Source organism: Alligator sinensis, unplaced genomic scaffold (assembly GCF_000455745.1).
Source record: "Alligator sinensis unplaced genomic scaffold, ASM45574v1 scaffold937_1, whole genome shotgun sequence".
NCBI classification, from domain to species: domain Eukaryota; kingdom Metazoa; phylum Chordata; order Crocodylia; family Alligatoridae; genus Alligator; species Alligator sinensis.
This window is the reverse complement of record NW_005842257.1, coordinates 796,006-817,953: the sequence shown is the minus strand read 5'-3', so window position 1 is coordinate 817,953 and position 21,948 is coordinate 796,006. Positions and strand designations below refer to the sequence as shown.

The 21,948-nt window shown below is 41.3% G+C and overlaps 1 protein-coding gene across 1 annotated transcript in view; it reads left to right on the top strand.

Annotated features, from left to right (window-relative positions):
- SUCLG2 (succinate-CoA ligase GDP-forming beta subunit) overlaps nt 1-19,998 on the top strand; it is a 165,381-nt gene extending 145,383 nt beyond the window's left edge. The window contains exons 12-13 of the mRNA XM_025208842.1: nt 7,395-7,515; nt 18,514-19,998. Of these exons, the coding sequence (XP_025064627.1) occupies nt 7,395-7,515; nt 18,514-18,629 (237 nt within the window). The 3' untranslated portion in view covers nt 18,630-19,998. The remainder of the gene's footprint in view (nt 1-7,394; nt 7,516-18,513) is intronic.
- Nucleotides 19,999-21,948: the final 1,950 nt, after the last annotated feature.

The following is a 21,948-nucleotide window of genomic DNA, read 5'->3' as shown; positions in this document are numbered from 1 at the left end:
CTGGTGTTTGTGAAATTCAAGGGGTTCAGGCCCTAAGAGTTTGCAGAATCAAACACAAATATACGTTATGTCATTCAAATTAAATTGATATGCAGATTTTGGTACTCCTGTGTCTCCCAGCATTACACACCCAAAACCAAGTGTTCAGCACATGGTTTTAGAAATGCAAATTTCAAAGCCTGTTTAGGTCACTGAAGTGTTTCACTTGAAGCTCTGTCCCATTTGCTGGGATTTTGTCAGGTTTCCATTTTTTTTAAACCAAAAGGAAAGAGACGATGACATGACCATATGGGCCTTTGTGCCAATTTTAAGGGCAGCACGACTCTTGGCTCTTTCTACTTGGGCAGACCTGTCTGTGGGTGAGGCTCCTATCTTTGTGATGCTCCTGGGAGCACTGCTGTCTGTCTCCATGTACATGTCACTCCTTTATCCAAATGCAATAGTCTGGCTGTCCAGAGCAGAACAGGTTCCCTAAATATAGCTTTATATATCCTGGGATTACTCCTTCAAGGAAGATTATCAGTATTATACCTGTCAGATTAAAAACAAAAAATAAAAGTTGGCGGATGTGCGTCATCCACTCTTTAGTTTATCAGTCCCAAATTCTCCAAAAACTGTCACAAATTCAGGTGGCATCCTTGAGAGCTTGACTTTGCTTTTTTGGGATCCCTCTCTCTTTCTCTCTGAAAAATTCTTGCTGTAAACTTGAATTCACACTGTTGGATATGTATCTCAAAGGTCCCATGCGTCGCTTACTGAAGCAAAGATCTAGCATACAGTAGGCAGAGAATCCGTTCCTGATGCTCATCTGCTAGCTCCCTTTGACTTCAGCTTCCCCAAGTTTTGTAGCTCTCAACCACAGACAATCCAGACATGTGTAGAACAAGATTAAAAAGAAAGCATGAGAGATCTAGGCTCTGATCCTGACACACAGGCTTCCTGGGTTAGTTTGGGCCAGGGATTAAAACTTTTTGTAGGCCTCTGATTTCTCCTTCTAACTTGCTACTGCAGGGGCTTGATTCTCTCAAGTTAGTAAAAGTCTTTGAGATCCTAGCGTGACAAAAGCATCTGGCTGGATCTTGCTGGCACTTTCCTTTCAGATGCGTAATTCCACTCTTCTACAGTGTCTGCATCTCTGACATCATAAATAGGGGCCTACTTAACTCAGGGTTTTGCTATTTTTGCAGAAACCGTGAAAAACAGCAATCTCTGCAATCATCATGAAAAATGGTATTGGCCGCTACTCCCCAGGAAATCAACCAAAAAAAACAACTTAATAAAAATAAGGCATTGGCTCCCCAGCGGGAGCCAGTGGTCCTCGCAGCTCGCCCAAAAGGGGAAGGCACTGGCTGGCAGGGTGGCATGAAGGGCAGCAGTCAAGATGGCAGGTGCCTCCTTGTGCCTCTCCACCAATCGGTGTTGAGAGGCAGGGCTGCATAGGACAGCCAGCAGTCAAGATGGCAGCCACCCCTTGTCCCTCCTCCCTCTAGGGCCTCTTCACCAATCATAGAGTCATAGAAAATGAGGGTTGAAGGGACCTCAGGAGGTCACATCTAGTCCAGCCCCCTGCTCAAAGCAGGCCCAGCTCCAACTAGATCAGCACCAAGGAATGGGACCTCTCCGCCAGTCAGTGCCGAGGGGCAGGACTTTTCCACCAATCAGCATTGAGAGGCAGGGCTACCGCGAAATGACCGCAAAATCACCTCTTCGGGCTGCGACCAAGTTACGAAAATTGCTTTCTTTTGCTCCGAGTTAGGTAGGTCCCTAATCATAAAGGATCTGACAGAATTCAGCATATAGATAAAATTGCGTTAAAAGAGGCCAGAATACTAAGAAACAAAAATATCTTGACAATAAAGTCATGCTGTCACCGTCAGTGCAAAGTGTTACAGAATCCAAGATGAAGACACCAGAAAGACCCTGCTGGGTTATTGACAGCGACCCATCTGCAAGATCATCCCTTCTACTAATCCTCCAAGGTTTTACTCCATCTACCATTGCATCCCTTTAGCAATGGAAGGAGGAAGAGTCGATCGATGCGTTTAGGTACCTGGAGGTGTAAAGATATTCTGTCAGATCTCAAGCACAACGAGCTGTAAGCAAGGGCTTTGGCGATGTAGCTTTCAAATGACTGCTGTCATAGTTTTCCTGACATTTGCTCTGCAGCTCTTCAGCTACAATAAGTGGCTCAAGCTTTGGAGCAACAGGTTACAGCAAGGTCAGAGAGCGATATCATTAATTTTAGAATATTGTTTATAGCCAGCTGTGGGTCCGGGTGTTTGTGTGTGTGTGTATGTGCGACAGACAGACAGATATCTGACATTCAGAGTAGCTGGGGAGCTATTACAGGAGATTAGTTGTTCCTTCTGTCACATGCCTAGATAACATTAATTTGTCTTCAGTAGAAGTATTTCACACAAAGAATATTAGCAGCTGCTTTGATTTTAGGGATCTGAGTATTGCAGTAATTATCTTCTTGAATTACTTCTCTCACACACACGCGCGCGCACACATGCACACACACACACACTTTATAAAGAGATGCTTACAATTATTCACTGCTTACATTAGTAAGATTCATTGTATTCAAGAGAGCTCTTTATTTTAACTTAATATTTTTTGTCAAGCTATCAGAAGTATTCCCTCGCTACTTCTCTAGTTGCATTGTTTTGTCTGCAAGTTTCATGTATTGGTCAGGTAGTTCATTCTTCTCCCGAAATCTGCACCTGATACTTCTTTTTCTGTTTGTCAGGAGCAGAGCTTTATCCTGTATTAAATGTCTGGCGCTAACATGCATCATTGTCTGAGTCAACTCTAACTGTACTCCAGTAAAAATGAAAAGGGAAGAGAAATAGAAACTTGCAAGCTTCAAGTTTTCTGCCCTCTTCCATCTTTGCCATCATATACAATATTCATATTGTTAGTGAAGAATTTGGAAGATGCTCAGCAGACTAGAATCCTGCAGCTGTAGACAGCTAGACGGCCTGGTTATAGATTTTATAAATGGGTTTTAGGTGAGCAGAATGCTTTATGGATGCCCCTTCTATTAATTCTTAAGTGTATGAGGACAGAATATTGTGATTCATTTTGGGAAGGCCTCAGTCCTTTACAGAGAGGAAGAAACATGTGGGAAGTTCCCTAACAGGCTAATAGATGCTGCATAGCTGCACAGACTGAGCATAACGCAACAGATGCACAGGAGCGGTCATTTTTTGGGGCCATGGATGCTCTTGTCATTTTGAACATAATAGCCTACTTGTTCTTTTCAGTGATCTGGGCAACTATAGTACAATTATTGTATTGAAAATAGTAGAACTCTATTTTTTTTTTCTTTTTCAAGTCTTAAATATGTAGCCTTCTTGAATGTTTTGTCCTTCTTAAAGTTTAACTAAAAAGGCATTAACTGCATATCACAGTTACATTCTTTAAATAGATGGATCAATACACATTTTACATTGCATACAGCCTGTATAATGTTATCTATATCTAGATATAGATATAGATACACACACAAATACATGTGTGTGTGTGTGTCCCCAGAAGTCTGTGTACGTATGAAAAAAATATTACATGAATATGTAATACTGATGTTTTGGGGCATTATTGGACATCCCAGCAGTGACAAAAGGTTGCGTTGTTTCCTGTAACACCTGGGTGCTGACAGTCTTTTCATCTTCCTTCACTGATGCTTTCCAACATGAGTGATATGGAAAGATGGACTGTATATTGTCTGTACCACTGGTAATGATGTCTTCACATTACTGTTTATTGTTTTTACTTCATTGGAAGGGCAGAAAAGAAGTTAAAGCTATCCTTGGTGGAGACGGCAACTCTATTGTCAGCATAAAATGAGTTAACTTGAGATGTTTTCAGCTAGATTTCCCTATTCAAAGTTACTGAGATACAGAATCATCTTACAAGGCGTCATTTTGCACGGAAACATTAACTGTTAGTTATTAAGAGGCTCTTCCAGGTGACCGTTCTTCGATGCAGGCAGTATGCATGGCTCTTAGTATGCATTTTATGTTCCAAGTGTGTTAATATGCTCTTCTTCCCTTATGCAAGGGTAGTTTCTTTTCCCCACTGCAGTTTCCATGCACGTCAAATTCTGTAAATCCCTTCATCCTAGTACAGTATCCGAATACTCAAGTTACTTCAAAAGACCATCGTGTAGAAATACAAGATCTAGTCAGGCCGGGGAAGTGAGGAAGTGAGTATAAACAACGTTCACAAATTCCAGTAGAGTTAAAGCGAATCTCTGCATCATTTGGACTGATCTGTTGGCTTATTTATAAGATTACAATAAAATCCAAGATAGAATTCTCCGCCTGATTCAGTTTCTTATTGATTGCATCCTTTTAGACTCCTCTCTAATTTAACAGAGTATTTTTATTAAAGCCAGGCATACAAACATCAATTATCCAAGCTGCATCTAATTTCCTTCAACATACTTTTTTTCTCCTTTAGCTGCCAATGGATTAGAAGACCTGATTAGAATTCAGCTTGAAAACTGAAAAGCAGATCTTTAAATGAGAATGCCTGCATTGGGAATTAAAATATCTGTATTGGGCAGAAAATCCTCTTCCTTATCTTTAATAATGTAAACACACTTGCTTAAGTTGATCTGTCACATGCTTGGCGCAGCGTCCCTAAATTAGGAACATACATTAGAGAAGACAGAGAAGCATCTGTCACATGCCCTGCTGTTACAATGCAAAGTTACAATACCTTCTAATGTCATGGCCCTTTCTAGATATTTGCATAAGTATTTTTCCATCAGAAAGATTAACATGCTTATAGCTTGACAGGCTCTGTTTTTCACCTCTCGTCACAAAGGTTGTGTGTACACACAAGCATGCATCTGTAAGTAGGTGCACGAGAGAGAGAACTTCTAGGCTTTTTGTCTTTGTGGGTTTCTACAAGGGGAAGGATTTGAACAATAGAAACCCAGCGGAAGTAAGTAAAGCATGCTAAACATCATCCAAACACCTGGAAAGAGCTCTAAAAGAAAAGATTGTGAAAGAACAACATAAGCAAGCGGAAAGGTGCCATTTAAATAGCATTGTTAACACCTGTATCTAAGTTATGTGGAAAAGAGTTGAGTGAAGGATGTATATTGACATTGTGAGTTCAGTTTTTTTCTTATGACATCTAGTGTATTCTGCATGCGATGTGGAGCTGCATATAATACTGCATGCATAACTCATAGTTGCTCGTGTGCATACCATACTTAAACATGCAGTGACTCTCGCCTCGTGTATTGAATTACAGCACCTGCCTTCTCAGGAAGGTGTTCTGATGTTGGGATTTTTCAGGAAGGCTATCAGAATGAATTATTAGGTTTATAATATCAGAGATGGGCTTAGTGCTTTAGAAAACACATTGTGGAGACAGGAGACTGCCCAGAGGCTCCTGGAAAGCTAAACTGCATGACTCCTATGACAATAATAAGATAAGGAAAGAGGTACGGGGAGATAGTATCCTAGCGGATCAATAATAGAAGGATAGGTGAAAGAAGTGGGTTTTTAATGGGAAATTTGAGGGGAGCAAAGGGGTCTGTTTAAAGCATAGGCAGATGGAGGCTGGTCCAGGTGTGTAGGGCAGTGTGATGAAAGGCTGTGGAGCTGAGATTAGCAGAAGGTGACTAGAGAGGTATTAATGAGCTGGTTCCATTTGCCATCTTATCTCATTAAAATTATGCCAAGGTTAGCGTTCCCTTGTGCACTATAAATACAACATATGCTCATAATAAACAATATTTTTATGATATTACTGAAGGATACTGTTGAAAAAAATCCTGGTAGTAAGGGAAGTATTATTGTTGCTGCTGCCGTTTCAAGGATGTGACAGATGGCAAAAAAAGTTAATAATGTCAAACCTTTGATCACTCTATATGAGGGGGTCTTCAAGAGGAGGCTAGACAGATATTTGGCTGGGGTGATATGACCCCAGTACCCATTCCTTCCCGGGGCAGGGGGTCAGACCTGATGATCTGTTTAGGTCCTTTCTGACCCTAAGTACTATGATACTACTACGGGATTGCAAGGCACAGGAGTTAATTATAATGTTTTGCCAGAATGAAACATTTAACCGAGTTCTGTAGGGGTAGGAACATGCACAAATGCAGGAAGTTTCCTTGATGATGGCATAAGCAAGGCCTACGTGGACCTGGAGCAGAATTCAGGGATGCTGACTTCCTTCACAGCGACTCCTGTCTTAACTCAGCACCGCTTGCAGTCAAAGTGGCTGTGGGTGGAGTTGTGCCTGTGTTTGAACCACGCTGCCAAGAGAAACAACAGACAGCAGGACGCTGGGTCTGTCCATGGCCTCTTCTTGTCTCCTCCCATCCTTTCTGGATGCGGTCTCCCCTCCTTAGTACCAGATTGCAATTATGAGACCTCTTTGCTTTTGACTACCTCTTCCTTCCAGCACCACAAGGACAGGCCACGGGAACCATGAACAGCAGCGAGGCTGGGAAGGTGAAAACCTCCTCCCTGGGTGGCTGGTAGAACTTGAAGTATACTGGCGAGAAGGGCACATCTAATGAGTGAATGGGTGATGAGGTATAAAAACCCATTGCCTATTAAGAAGGGCAAATGTTTTCACAAAATTACATTATGTGGAATGATAATCTTGTCAAATTAACATATATTCATTACAAGCATAATTTTAGATGGCTGTTATATATTATGATGTACTTTAATAGGTCTCCCCCCAAGGCACATAGTTGAGTTTTACAGTGTACATTGCAAACTTGTATGCGCTGATGGCTTTGGATGTTAAGATTTTAAAAAAGGGGGAAGTGGCCTAGGGACTATCCACAAATGTGTTGTGGTTATGCTGTGCAGGATAATTTAATTGTGAACTGGGTGCAGGAATTTCAATTCCTGAAGTTGATGAATAGCTGTTTCCAGTGGGTGTTATCAATTAATCTGTTGTAATGAATTCTCTTCATCACCTACCTTCCCTTGTTAATTATAAAGGATTTTCTTACCTCTATTTATCAAGTCAGGACAAGTATATTACTTTTCTGTCTGTGGTACTTTTAATAGAGCATGTGTGCACACTGTTTCATTAAGAATCCACATGTTAAATTTCATTGCTAAGGAAATTCAGATGAATTGTTTGCTGCAGGATACAGGCACTGCCTGAGAGTTTTACAGACACATATGCATGTGCATGCATGGTCACTCACTCATTCACACACACAGAAAGTAGTCTCTTAAAATATATCCTATCCCACAGTGATACTTAAATATCTGAATGATATTGACTTTGGTACATGGTTTGTAAACTATTATAAAATTAAATTGTGTACCCCGTGTTGGCCTTTGTACCACTGGTTTGGGAAGTAGCACCCCAAAAAGTGACTATTTCTGGTTTTCTTTTTGTAGGTTGAAGCAATACTCGTCAACATTTTTGGTGGGATAGTGAACTGCGCTATTATCGCCAACGGCATTACCAAAGCATGCAGAGAGCTGGAACTGAAGGTACCTCTGGTGGTCAGACTGGAAGGTGAGTAGTAAAGGTTTGGGGCCATGGTATGCTCTCAGTTAAATGGTGCCCCACTTTTGCTTGCTTTCCTCTCTCGGCTTCATAGGAAGGATGCACAAACTAGTTTAGATGAACTGGGAATAGACCCCACTCCTCACCCACAGCATGACCTGAAGTTAAACTGATGGTCTCATCCTCCAGTCCTTATTCAGGCAAAACTCTTCAATGAAGGCTGCAGCCTTCCTAAAGCCTCACCCAAGCCAGAGCGCCTTTGGTTTCAGAGAGAGATGCTCCTGCACTTGGTCCCGTAAAAATGCATATCAGCTGATCTTTGGAAAATGCCACTAAGCTTTTCTCTATTCCTAGGTGCTTGTGGTAGGAAAGAAAGGGTTGCTTTCCTTCCTAAAAAAAAAAAAAAAGAAAAAAGAAAGGGAAGGTCCTGCGTCCACTGCCATGGGTTTCCTGCTAAACGAATGGAAGGAAGAAGCCTTTTCTTTTTGGCATTGTGAGGAAAAACTATTTTGGTTTCCTACACCATTTTTCAAATCAACGTAATATTCATATATCCATCACCTTTCTCAGTGGAGAAGCACGTTTGGAAAGAGTTAGCAGCAAGTGTTTTTAAAGACATTTCCCTAAGTAACATCAATATCCATGCTATAGTGATATTTTTTTGTCAGCAAGAGCATTAATTTACCTCAACACAGTTACAGCAACATATAAAAACATGAGAGGCAAGATTACTCTTTTAAGCATCCTACTAAATTCTTCTCTGCCTGTGTCTCTTTGATAGATCAAAGAATGCAAATCGCTTTCCTGTAAGAATATTACCGAGCTTGGTAATTCACAAATTTACGGTGCAAACTGGTTTATATTGTGTACCAACCGTATGGCGTTACAAGGGTGTAGCCATCCTCAATCATTTAACTGTGCTACAAATGAACTTTATTACCGTGTTATAGCAAGTTTTAGGGTGTTTTGCAATGATCTGTAGTTTATTCTGTTTGATGAAATTGTTTTTTCTATTTTAATGCCTCGTATCGACTCTAAAGCTACTTCTCTTTATTTGCCACTGTGGCAGCTGCTGGCGCTGACTGCCAGGGTTTGAGTGCTTGGGAGACAAAGCAGTTTTGGGGAAAGGGGATGGCCAGCTCTGGAATTGGTCTGCCACATTATGAGCCTTTGGCCTTCAGGATATGAAAAATGCCCTGCTTCTGGATTCCGCTTGGAGAGAGATGATGATGGAGGGTGTCTCCAGTTAAGTCAGCAGTTGCCAGTAGTCCTGGTATAGTTGTACTTGAGGTTCGTTTCCCTGTAAACAGAACAGCCTGAGACTGGAGTAGACTTTTATATGGGGGCAGGGGACAAGACAAGGAGTGATGGTCTGAAATTGCAGCAAGGGCAATTCTGGGTTCAATATTAGGAAGCACTTTCTTACCATGAGGGCGGTTAAGCATGGAGCAGGCAACGTAGAGAGGCTTTGGAATATCCATCCGTGAACGCCTTTAAGAGCCAGTTAGACAGACGCTTGACTGGGATGCTTTATAGATTCATAGATTCATAGACATTCGGCTGGAAGGGACCTCGGAAGATCATCGAGTCCAGCCCCCTGCCCAAGGGGCACGAAGTCAGCAAGGATCATAGTCAGTCCTTGAGCAGGAGGTTGGACTAGAAGTGACATCCGGAGGTCCCTTCCAGCTCTGCTGTGCTATGATTCTGCCCGGTTAGTCTCTAAGGTGGCACTTTGCTGTACCTTCTGCATGATTCTGTGACAAATATATTCCTTCTCTGGCCACTGACATTGTCCACCACAGAGTGGCTGAAGTTACTCCTGGTCCAGAAAAAGGCAAGGAGGGAGATGGGGAAGGGAAGCATTTCATAAATATTTCTTCAAAAAAATTTTTTCCACCCCAAAAAATAAACTTGGGAATGTCAGCCAGCTGTAGCAGGAGGTGCTGCAGCCTCAGCACGGCAGAGCAGGTGCATCATCTCTCAGGATCTTTGTGGGGGAAGAGTCCTCCCTTCAGCCTCCCCTGGCTATTCAGGCTGGGTATGGAGGTGTGCCCCAAAATGTGCACCAAGAGCCAGACAGTACATTTCTAACCAGCTGACCTCATCGCTTTCGCCTAGCGCCAAGCAACAGTGTGAAAAGGTTCAATGGTGAAAAAGCACCATCTGTTCTCATTAAAGGAAGTAGCTTCCTCTTCCCAAAATGTAAGTGCTACGATACAGGGTTTCTAGGGCTTCCCTCTTAATGAGGCATGTCAGACTCATGGAGCTCTTTGTCTCAGCGATGTAGCTAAATTTCCACATTCCCTGCACCACTATGACTTGCAAACCTAGTGGATGTAACATAACGGAGGCTGCAGTCTGTGGCATACCATTGCTCTGTCCTGTATAGTTTCTTATACTGTGCTTTCCACCAGAGTATCAATATCTTCCAGCAGTGCATGCGCAACAGGAACATCTGTCAAAACCATCTCTTCTAGCAAGCAGTGGGGGGCAGGATTGCAGTGTCAAACCAAGCCACTTGGGCTTTCACTGCATGCTGAAACTTTGTCCAGCCACCTAAGGAAGAGCAGACTAACAAAGTAATTTAGGACTGGTGAATCAGAGAGTAAGTCGGGAGAAGATCAATTCTAGGAAAACCTCGGTGCCTGATTGTCATTCTTCATTCAAGTCTTGGTATCAGTTTGACTCTCTGATATGAGAGCACCATCAGTTTTCTTCACTTAGGATCCGTTGCTGCCTTGATCATGAATTGAAGAATTTTTGTAGCGTTTGAAAGGAGGTATTTCACAGGTGGTCGTTTCCTTAAAATCCATCCTGAGAGCACAAAGAAAAGCCATCTCATCTGCTGGGGATTCAGGGAATTTGTAATTCCCCTATTCCATGAACCTGTGTCTTGAGATGATTTTCACTGCCTTTTTCCTGCCTGCACTGGAGGAAACTGCAAAGGCAAAATCAGCTCTTCGGGTAAGCTTAAAGCAGCCGTGGGTACTATACTCCAGAACCGGCGCAACACTGAGTACTCTGACTTTCTCCCCCTCTCATCACCATACAGAGCACTGTGTTGCTCCTGCATTGAAGGGACTCTCCTAAGTGCCTGTGAAACTCCTTTATATAGTTTCTGTCTGCTACCAAAGTGAACCCTTTAAGACCAGGTCAGACTCGGCCCAGTTGCGTCTAGGACCTGCGTCTTGAAGAGTCCTATGCATGGCTCAGTCCACAGGCCTTTCTTGAGCTAAGGACAGATTGACAGCAGTTCCCTGCCCTCCCCTTCCTGTGCATTATTGGTTTTTAAGATCTATGTAATGTTCGTGTGTTGACCAGTGTGTCGGGAAGTTGGAGCTGCTGCTATTTCCTTAGGGGAGGGTGCCCAATGTAATACCGTAGTTCTACTTGGCATGATATTTCGCTCAAGCACAGCCTTTAATCCCTTCTGTTTCCTAGTTTTACTACTTGAAACCCACCAAACAAAGCCCCTGTGATGATTGCAGCCTTCAGACATTGTGCTTAGACAGTGATTGCACAACTCTCCCCTTCCTCTACTTCCTTAATCCTTCAGCTGAGCTAGACTGACTTCGTTTTTTAAATCCTCCTCCAGAAGTCAATTCCTCCAGCCCCTTAATCATCTGTGTAGCTCTTCTTTGAACTTCCACTGGTTTATCTCAGCCCAAAATCATTTTAAATTAATAACAAACATTATAAGCGCAGTAAAGGCCACCCGAGCATTTTAAACCATTACCGGTCCGCTTTCACATTTCCTAAGAAGAGAGACCGGCACTGGTGGTTTTTTGTACTCTGTTTCATACGTTTTCCCAACAGAAGCCTCGTGATTATTCCCATAAATCTAACAGATTTGTGGCCTGCGCTTTAAGGACCCACATGCAATGTATTACAAATGTCTTGATGAATAAAGTTTTAATCAGTCAAATCTGTCTTGATTTAGCAGGATTTTGTGGACAAATCTTTGTTCTCAGCTGTATAATAATTACAAGCTGTTTTACCAGTGGATAAAGAAAGGATTACTCTCCTCTTTGAAAATGGTAACTTTATAATTACATGTATTTACTTGCCTTATCAGAAAAGAATTCACCAGCTGAGACGCGGGATTATTTTTTTGTTTAAAAGACTCATGGGTGACTGGAGAAAACTACGTATTCTGGGGTTTTATCTTTTGCAGGCATAGAGGCCTTGCTTCTGTTGGGAACTTGCAGTAGTTGTACTGGGTTTTTTTCCCCTCTTATTTTTTCCCCTTTTAATATTACAGTCTATTTCAACAGCGTTCTGCATGAGCTAACTAGAAATGTTGGTGTAAAGCCAACATTTGTCTCATTTGTGTGGCCAAAAACACTGAGCGTAGGGGGTTGGGGTTTTTTGTTTTGTTTTGTTTTTTTGTGGGGGAAGGATTTAACTCTCTCAAATAAAATGAACTTTTCTTCTGTGACTTTCTGGTTCAAAATCTGTAGCATACCACCTCTTCCCCTCAACAAATTAACCTCTTGCAAATGCGTCTATAAGACAAGAGCAGAAGAGGAAAACTCTGCCCTTGTAGGAGGCCCATGCTCAAATGCAGTTAGGACCACATTTTCAAAACTGCCTCTTAAATGTCCATATCTAAAGTCACCCATCCAAATTCCTAACTGTGCACTTAGTGGCTTTAGCATTTTTGCATGATCGGAGTTTCAGATTTTCACGGTCAAAAAAACTTTTAACATACAAGTTGAGTATTTGGCCAGTTCACATATCTGAATGCCACCCTTTGTTCCATTTTTTAGCATTATAGAACTATGCACCCCCAAAAAACCGCCCCCTCACAGAACACCTAAAATGATATGGCTAACAAGGATACACTGTATTACATACATCAATTTAGGAGAGCCCTAATACAAGCTCCGTTCAGATGTCCTGGTTTTGAAAATTTGGTCTACATCCAAACATTGATTTTCATCCCACTTATGGGATGAGAAGGAAGAAACAGAAAAAGCTATGGGGAAAATGAGAGTAGAAAATAGAGAAAAGAGTACATGCAATAGAAGTTAAAAGGTCTCTAATCACTAAAGTCATGGAGTAGGATCTCTTGTTGGCCATATTGGCAAAGTCTACCAAATACAAACAGCGTTCAGCTGGCAATAACTTTCATCTTAATTTAGTGTTGACTGGTAATTTAGTGAAAGGTTTTGTCTTCTATTCCCAAAGACCAGAGTCTTTCAGATCTTCAAGATCATTGATTACTGACTCATTAATTGTTTGTGAACTAATGGAAAGGAAATGCCCTGGATTTGTGCTAGCTAGCAGAGGCTCTGGCCCTTTATTATTTTAATTGCACATAGGTCGTTGAGGGTGAAATATTGCTGCTATAATACATGGTCGGAGTGGCTGGGCCATGATTCATGAGTCTTTGAAAGACAAAATCTGATTGGTGAAGTATTTCATCATGCTGCTACAACCAAATGTCCATTACAGAAGGATGCAGTATTTTTCATACGATTTCTCTTGCTCTCATGCACACAATTGTGCACATGTTTTCTCCTTTTCAAGCCTTACTTTCATCAAAGTGCTCAAAAGGTCCACTAAAGTTTTGAATCCTTCCTGACCCTAACCTCTCAAAATGGCAGCACATTCTGTTCCTTGTGTGTTTTTTTGGCCTTATAGTTGTTAATGTTAATAAAATTGCTGTTTCTTTTTTTCACTCAACCATATAACGCTCCTATATTCCACAATTGTTACTGATACAGTTTTAACAGTGTATACTGATTTTTTTTTTACATATTACTAAAAATGCAGCAGTAAAACATGTTTAAATAAAATAATTATACGCAGGTTTTTTGAGTTAGCATTACTTAAATAAATTGACTCATTAATGGTGATGAAGATAGCAAGACAATAGAAGAGAGAATGTGAGAAGTGACATGGCACGTGCAACAGACCTTCCAGGTGTAGGATTCAAAGGGAGATATATGCAATTATGTGGAATTAACCTGAAAAGATGTGCTGGTCAAAATGCACCTAGCGGGTTGACGGGGCAGTTTGAGAAGGATAAAGAGGAAGATTCATTTCCCTCCCTCCAGGAAGGCACTGTTTTATACCAGCCCACAAGCCCATGCATTTTCACGGCAGCTCTCTTGATTACAGTGGAAGTGAAGGGCAGGTTATTTTGCTAGCCTGTGTATGGAAGTCTGTTTACAGTTCTCTGACACCATCCAGTGGCAGGAGGTTAATGTTAAACTGCTTCAACGGAGGGTTGGGGTTTTTTTTTGTTTTTGCTTTAGCTCCTAGCATAAAAGCTGTTTTACACAGGTTTTCATCCTGTTTCCAATGCTTTCTGATGCTTCAAGTTTTAAAATCTTCCTATGTTTCTGGACTGAGGGATTTGATTCCAGTTCTGTATTTTATCCATCTGCCTAAAACACATCTACTGTTGCTTAGATAACGAAGCAGACTGATTTTCTATATCTCTCTAGTTCCATGTCCCGAGCACGTGGCTGTTTTGTACTTCATACCAAAATGTGGCACTCTGCTTTTCTAATTGCAAGGCTTTTTCATTTTTCTATTTCCATTGTTTTGCACAAACCCTTCCCCTTTCCTTTTTTTGGCAGCTTACGCTTTATATTGATTATGTTAATATACCTCAGGCAAGTTGCGTATGGAGCAATCAGTGTGCTGTGGCATAGATCTAGTGTATTGCTCCTTTTCTGACCTATCAGTAAATTAATATCAGCCATTTATTGGGCACATCTACACATGCATTTAAGCGCAACTAAATTTAGCATTAAGCAATTTTTGGCAGGTGTCTACATGTGCAGGGACTTGGGACTAAAGTTAGTGCCAAGTCCCTGCAGCCCATGTGCCTCTAGTGACTGGGCAGCGCTGTCACAAAGTTAGTGCCGCATCGCATCTACATGTGCATTAATGCACTTTAACTAATTAAATTTGATACCGTATGAAATTCAGGCATGATTAGCCTCATTTCAACATTTTTAAGATGCATTAAGGGCACGAATGTGTAGACGCACACCTGTAATGTGCATTAAATTAAGCTAATGCACATTAATGCATTTTGTATCAATGCACCCACTGAAGAGCAAAAGTCAGTTTTAAATACTTGGTTACTGCGAGCAGGGAAAAAAAAAGGATCTGTTTAGGAAAATTGCCTGCAGGACTTCTGTAAGTGTTACAATATATCCAAGGCCTCTTTCTGTCAGAGATTTCAGTCACTGCTATGTTAACTCTCCATACAAGCTACCAGCATCCTTTCAATGTGCTGCTTCCATGCATGTGGATGGAGAGCATGGACTCTTCTGCCAAGGCCTTTAAAACCAGGTACCTTGCTCCTCTTACAGCCAGCTGCCTCTTCAGTCACAGAAGTAACCAGACCTGCCGCTACAGAGATGCCTTTGGTCTCTCTTAATGCAACGGGAGTGAACCCTGGGTGACAATGGGTAGTCCCATCCGACAAGATAGAGCTGTCATCCATTGCCATGTACCGTATAGTTTTAGATGGTTTTGTTAAAAGTACCAGATCGCCTTTAAAATCCTGGGCATTTTGGAAAGTTGTATGAATCCTGAGCCTGCTTACTGCATGATTAATAATTAAGAGTATAATTAGAGTATAACTGCAAATATAATTAAATTTCAGTTTGGTAGGCCTAGGAATTATGAAGTAATTAAACATTTTGACATGGCAAATGAACAAAGAATTTGATGCAGGGGAGGGGGTAGTGTCTACTTTTTAAAAGGAGCAGATCAGCAGGTCTTGCTGCTGAATAAGCTAATATTATAAAAGACTTTGGCTGGCTGGCTGTCCATAATACTTTATTCGCACTCTGATTGGTGGTCTGAAACAACTAATCAGAGTGCTCCAAGAGCATTCTGGACAGGACCCAAAGGGGGTTGTGGGAGCGGGCCTGGCCCCGAAGGGGTGGGGGGGTGGCTGGACACCCCCCCACTTCCGTCATTCTTGACGGGCAATTTGCTAGTAATAATAATAACGGCCCTGAAGTGTGAACTCCACCTACCACAGAAAATACCCGATTAGAGACACTCATGTAACGCATAGCGCATCAGCCTTCAGGAGCGTTGCTTAACTTAAAGACGTCCACGCTTTTCACTGCAGCTTTATTTTCCGCAGGGGAAGGCTACTCCTCTTGTTATTTTGGAGGAGTCAGGACCTTCACCATTCACCTTCCTTATTATAACAATGTCCCTAGAAAAGAATCTTGTGCTGAGATTTAGGAGAAGGAAGCCAGTAAAGGAGAAACTTGGTGAGAAAAAAGTGTATTTGGAATCCTACAAAATTGTTTAAGCATTTTAGTACAACTATAATATCTAGGTAATTTAATTTGGAAGTAAAAAAATCCAACATGTTCTTTAAGAAACTGTCTTTTTTCCTGGCACAGCCTGAATTACAATTTATCTTCGTATTCTGCAGCAGTGTCCTGGCATATTCATGGGTGGTATGAAATAGCCTTCAAAATGACTAGCATCCTTGTACTCTCATTTAGGATTAGTGCTGATGAAAGGGCTGAAGCCGCATAGATTATTAAATACTGAGATGACGTTCATTACGTTCTAATGGCAAAGGGGAGAAAGTAAAGTCAAAATAGCGTTTGCCTTTCATCAGGTGGCTTTCGTGCTGTGTTCATAAGAATAGTTCATTTAAATGTGCAAAACGGAAAAGGGTCAAAGAGCCCAAGTGGCTCTTGAAAGAAAGAGTTTGTTTTGCAGGGAAGTTACTAAATGAAACATGGGTCTGGACCTGCATTCGTTTCGTTCAGTTTCTCACTGTGCTTTTCGCCAGAGCTCAGGCCGGTGACTCGGACGGGAGGTTCTTGCGACCTGAGAAAACGATAACGTGCTTGCAGGCTGCGGGAAAGAATGGAGGGCGGACGGGAGAGTGTAGAGAAAGCAGCATCAAAAAGACTTGTCTTAATTGGAAGGGATATGAGAGAGAGTTGGAGAGGGAGGGACCTGAGAGTCAGTCACCAAGTGAAAGGAAGAGAGGAGGCAAGGGAAATGGGGAAGGGAGTCAAGGTGAGGAGTATAGCAACTAATACATAGAATGCATAAATATGTAGATAATTATACATAGCTCATATAAACTTACCTCAGAAGTGAATTATTGGAAAACTTTCAGTATTCCTCAACTTTTTAACCAAACGAACGATACAGCTGGCAAAGAGTGATAAGTTACTAATTTCTGTGGCCTGAAAGTTGCATTGATGACTGTTGGAAGAGGCCGGTAAGTGCTGTTGAACCGGCTTTCCACAGTTCATAGTGAGAGATTTTACTGGCTGCTGGAACCAGGAAAATATGGAGGTTTTCAGGTTAAAATCAATGTTGTCACTCTTAAACACAGTTTGGGGAAAGGATTACTTTAGGATTTTGTACCTGGCAAAATTAAGGTAGCTCTTTGCTTTTCTGCTTAGTTGATTTAATTCATGCAACTGTTTGACAAGTGTTGGAAATGGAGTTCAGGTTTGCCCCGCTCGCAAAGGGTGCAGGAGATGCTTTTAAGAGACAGCTCCTCAGTCCCTGAAGGAGAGGGAACCCATCACTTTGATCCCTAGCGACTAAAGCCCTGGACGTGCGCCTAAGGTTACTACAACTCGAGGACTTCAAGGGTGAAGAGGTAGCCAGTGGGACAGGGTGCAGCATTAGAGGACACCAAGAAATCAAGGGCTAGGTTTAAATTCTGATGAATCTATTTAACCTGTAGGCCTAGATTATGCCTGGGGTCTCTGTAGCTGTAGCATATGAGCATCTCTGATATACGAGCCAGATCAGAGTTTGACCCGTTGTCAAACCAGGCTTTCAACTTCTTGCTTCACACGTTTCTACAGCGGACCATTCTGACCCAATGTTGCTCTCTGTATCTTGAACAGAATGGTAAAAATGCGAACCTGAACAAAAGAATGGGCTAGCTGCTCTAGTTCACACATTTCTTAATATAGTTGTGGAGCTTCGGCTACTTCAAAGCATCTTTTAGGTTTTATTTGCTTCCCTTGCCCGGTGGGTTCAGTACATGTTTGCTAGCGTCCTCCGAATGGGTTATGAGGAGGAACTCGACCAACTTTTTCATGTGTATCATAAAACGAATCGCGCTTCTTACTGAGTGAAAACGGACGGTGTTTTCAGTTTGGTGTTTCCGGGAGATGCCAAATATCTTGCCTCAGACCAGGTAAGAGACTTCAGGGAACAGGCTACGTTCATGCAATCGCTGTGCCAGAACATTTCAAAGGGCTCGGCCCTCTGTAGTATTAATAAACAAAGAGCTGTGGGATATGAGTGACAATCAGTCATCTCTTCTAATTAATCTGCTCTCATTTAGCTATGCACTTGCTTTTTATAGGAATTAGACAGTGTGAAACACACACTTCCCTGAAATGTCTCTTTTAATTTATAGCCTTTTTCATGACTGAGAGTGTGTGCTCTTTCAGCCAACCTTGAACGGGGGCTCCAAATGGAGTACTCTCCTTTGAGCAGAGGTACAGAAACACGTTCACGGCCAAGGGACAGGCAATATTTGTGCTTCTCATCCGCGTCAGCTCTGTTTGAGTCAACATAGGTGAACATTAGTTATCGTTACCTGTTGTGATTAATTGTAATATCGCCATCTTGTGTACATTTCTTTTAATATTCAAAGCATTTGATGAACGTAAAAGACCCGAGGCATGGTGTGCTGACAAAGTCGGCGATGTCAAGTTTCAATTGACATTAATAGTCACCTTGCTTTTTGATGTCAGTGGTCTTCTTTCCACTGACCTCCCTGGACAACAGATTGCTGCCCTGGTCCTCACAATATTTCTGCGGTGTAATTAGGTATTATTTGAGGGAAGCATCAGAGCCAGGATTGGATTTTTAGGACTTCTTGCCTTCTGCCCCCCCAGCACAGTCTGCTAATTAAAAATGAAATGCTGTCTGTCTGGTACAAATCATTCAGCACATCGACAGAGGCTTAACAGAAGATGTTTGTAACATTTATTCTGTAGCTAACCCCTCCATTTTCTGTCTTAGGCACGAACGTTCATGAAGCCCAGCGCATTTTGAAAGAGAGTGGGCTACCCATCACTTCGGCGAGCGACCTGGAGGATGCAGCAAAGAAGGCCGTAGCTTGTGTAGCAAAAAAATAACTCCTTAAACATATTTGCCTGCCAAGAGCCTGTGATTTACAGTGGTGACATTCCCATTATTGTTTCAGAGAGAATTCTTAGGCGGTGTCTTTGTTTCGTATTGCTGGATTTAATTTGACATACGTGACATGCGCAGTCCAGAATGAGGATTTCCATATTTTGAAATATTTTATTCAAACAAGTAAGTCCTTGATGAGCATTCAAATTGAGAATGATAATAAATAATTAACATTTAATTTCGCAGAGTTTTTCAAAATAGTGTAGCTGATGGGCTGGTGATCAGCTGTAACAGTCCGTTACTATCATGGTGGACGTGGCCGTTCCCAAATGCAAAAAATAAAGGTTGCCTTTTTTTTTTTTTTTTTTTTTTAGGACAACATTTTAGTTAATTTTTAATATCTTGAAAGGTCAGCAAACTAAACCCTAATAGCGGATTAATGTATTTTTATGAATATCAAAAATCCTATGCGAGTTCACAATCTATATTTTTTATTGAAATATTGAAGTGGATTTGTTTTATTCCTTAGAAAAATGGTGCGTGTATCGCATACCATGCCTTAAGACGATGTCTGTTTTCAGATGCAAAAAATATACCTCACGTTAGAAAGTAAAGTTGAGTTATATTCACCTGTGGTAGAGAAAGGACTTTCCATTCTTATACTGTACTTGTTAACAAATGAGTTTTTCGCTATGGAGAAGGAAATGGAGTACTTCAAAGTGTGTGTGCGCCATGCAAAATCTATCTGCCAAGAAGTAATGGCTGCTAACTTTTTCAAAATAAACGCATTGTGAAAGGCGGTGCCAGTCTGAGTCTTCAGCTAAGGGTGTAAAATCAGCACACGGAAGACGTTGTCAAAATAGTCCTCTAATTTCAGCGCAAGAATTTTGATTTGCTCTGAATTAATATGAAGCACTTTTCAAGTTTGGTTTTTACAAACATTTGAATGCTCACGTTTTAGTAACTCAGATATTTAAAAGAAGCAAATGGTAGATCTCAGTGCTTGAATATCCACTAAAATCTGTTTTGATTGTATATTCATTTGTAACATTCACAGTTCAAGCTGTTGGTTTTTTACGCAAATCATTCATTCAGGGAACAGAAAATAATACCAGTGACTTGCATAACTAACCAACACAATGCAAATCTTAGACCAGGAATGATTTGCTGAAATTCATGAATGATTTTGAATAATGAACAAATGAGAACATGTCGTGATCTGTTCCCAAATAATTTGTCTGGGTCAAATTTGCCTAATAAATTATTCAATGTGAATTATGTGCTCAAATGTAGTCAATACTGTATTTTATTTGGGGGGAAATGTAATTTAATTTCTTGTTGACATTTCCATTAAAACAGTTACAAATGAAATCTTTGTACTAATTGCTCATATGCTCACATGCATGTGTATATGCAGACACATGCATATGTAGAGACATGCACACTTTGTGGTTAGATTGGCATCAGAAGTTGCTGCAATCTCTCCTTTTTCTCAGCCTGTTATCCATGATAAAAGCATATGGCCATTAGAGAGATACCAATATGAAATATTGTGCATGTAAGAAAATTACTCACTGATTGAAAGAGAGTGAAGAACAGTCCATTTTAATGAGGGTGCGATGGACTGCTGTACAGTGAGATTCATCAAAAAAAGAAATGTTAACTTTGGACAATAACAACACCTCACCATGCCACTATAGTCTAAGTATGGGAAAATAGAAGCATTTCTATGGAGGAACCAATAACATTATATGGTAAAGATTTTTTTAAGATCACTCTGTATCTAATATATGGTATCAAAGTCAGTAATTATATGTGTACATGCAGGTTAATCAGCTGATTAACTACCTCTGCCCGCCCCAACTACATGATCAAAAACATGCTAAAAACAGTCCAGTTCATGGCATAATTCATACCTCTCCCTTGTGCAGTTTTAAGCCAGATCAAAAAAAGGTATTGAGGTACCATTCTGGGGACCTAAATCCTCAGTGAGTTCAGTGGGAATTAAAAGCTGTAAAGCCCTTTTTTAATCTGGGCCTTTGGGATTTGACCCTAGGGGGCAAAAACTCCCACTGAAATACATAGATTCAGGATGAGCAAAACATGTTTTTGACAAATTTACCAAAAAAAAATAAATCCCAGTTTAATTGCCAAGGGGTCATGGCCTAACACAATTTCGTGTATGCTTTAGGCTCCAGTTTATAGTTCCCAGATCAAGAGGCATTTTTACTGCCCCAAAACACCCGAGGATCGCTGAGTGGCCAGGCTGCCACTAGAGCATATTTAGAGGCCTAGTTAAGTGTGATCTGTGCACTCCATTGGAAGCTGAGCAGTTGTTTTGTTCCATAAAAGTCACTACAAGTGCCACTTCAACAGCTTCTTATTGCAAATGTTCCCCAAATCAGGCTTCAAGCATTGTGCAGTGCTCAGCCAGTCTGGAAAAAGCCAGCTGAGAGCATGTACAAGCCAATGTGTATGTAAAGCAAGCCATGGTAAGTCACGCTCAGTCTTTTCTGTGAAGGGTTTATTAATCCAGAGGTCTTGACATTTCAAACTGAAGGCCTGTAGGTTTCGTCCTGATTGCAACTATTGCACCTCTTAGGCTGACATTGTGGTCAGTCTTTTGACTAGATGTCTTTGGAGTTCTTCCAGAAAAAAAGCTGAGGCGGCAGCTGATATTCTTAACTCACGTTCACTTGCCTTTTTGAGCATGAGAATAGCTTCTATTATGCAGAATTCATAACCTTACAACAATATGTTGCTGCAAGTCGAGAGTCAGGCAGAGATCCCAGCCAAGTCATCCTCAGTGCAGAAGTGGCACGGTATCTGTCCTTCCAATAGCACCACTACTGATTTTAGCAGTGCCGAAGCACACAAAAACAAAAATCACACCCTTTGGGTTCTGACATCCCCCCCTTGCTGAAGGCATAGCTAAATTAGACCGCGCACTCATCACTCGAATTATTAAGAGCTCTTACTACGGGTTGTTGAACTAAACGAGTAAACACAAAATTTGCTAACATAAGAAGTTCGTTCTCTAGAGATCGAATTAAATAATAACCAACACAAATACATATACACATAATCAGATTCATAACAAAGAACTGCACGATCAGGGCTTCAGTGGGCGTCATGGCGAAGTCGCGTATCAGGCCCTCACTCCTCTCGGCGATGTTATCCTTCTCGGGGCCTCTCTCCACCACGCGCTCTGAAGTTCGGATCTGCAAAAGAATTCTCTGAAACAATTATTTCACTAATATTCACAATACCTGTACGAAAAACTATCAGTTAAACTTGTTGTCACTATCAAACATATAATAC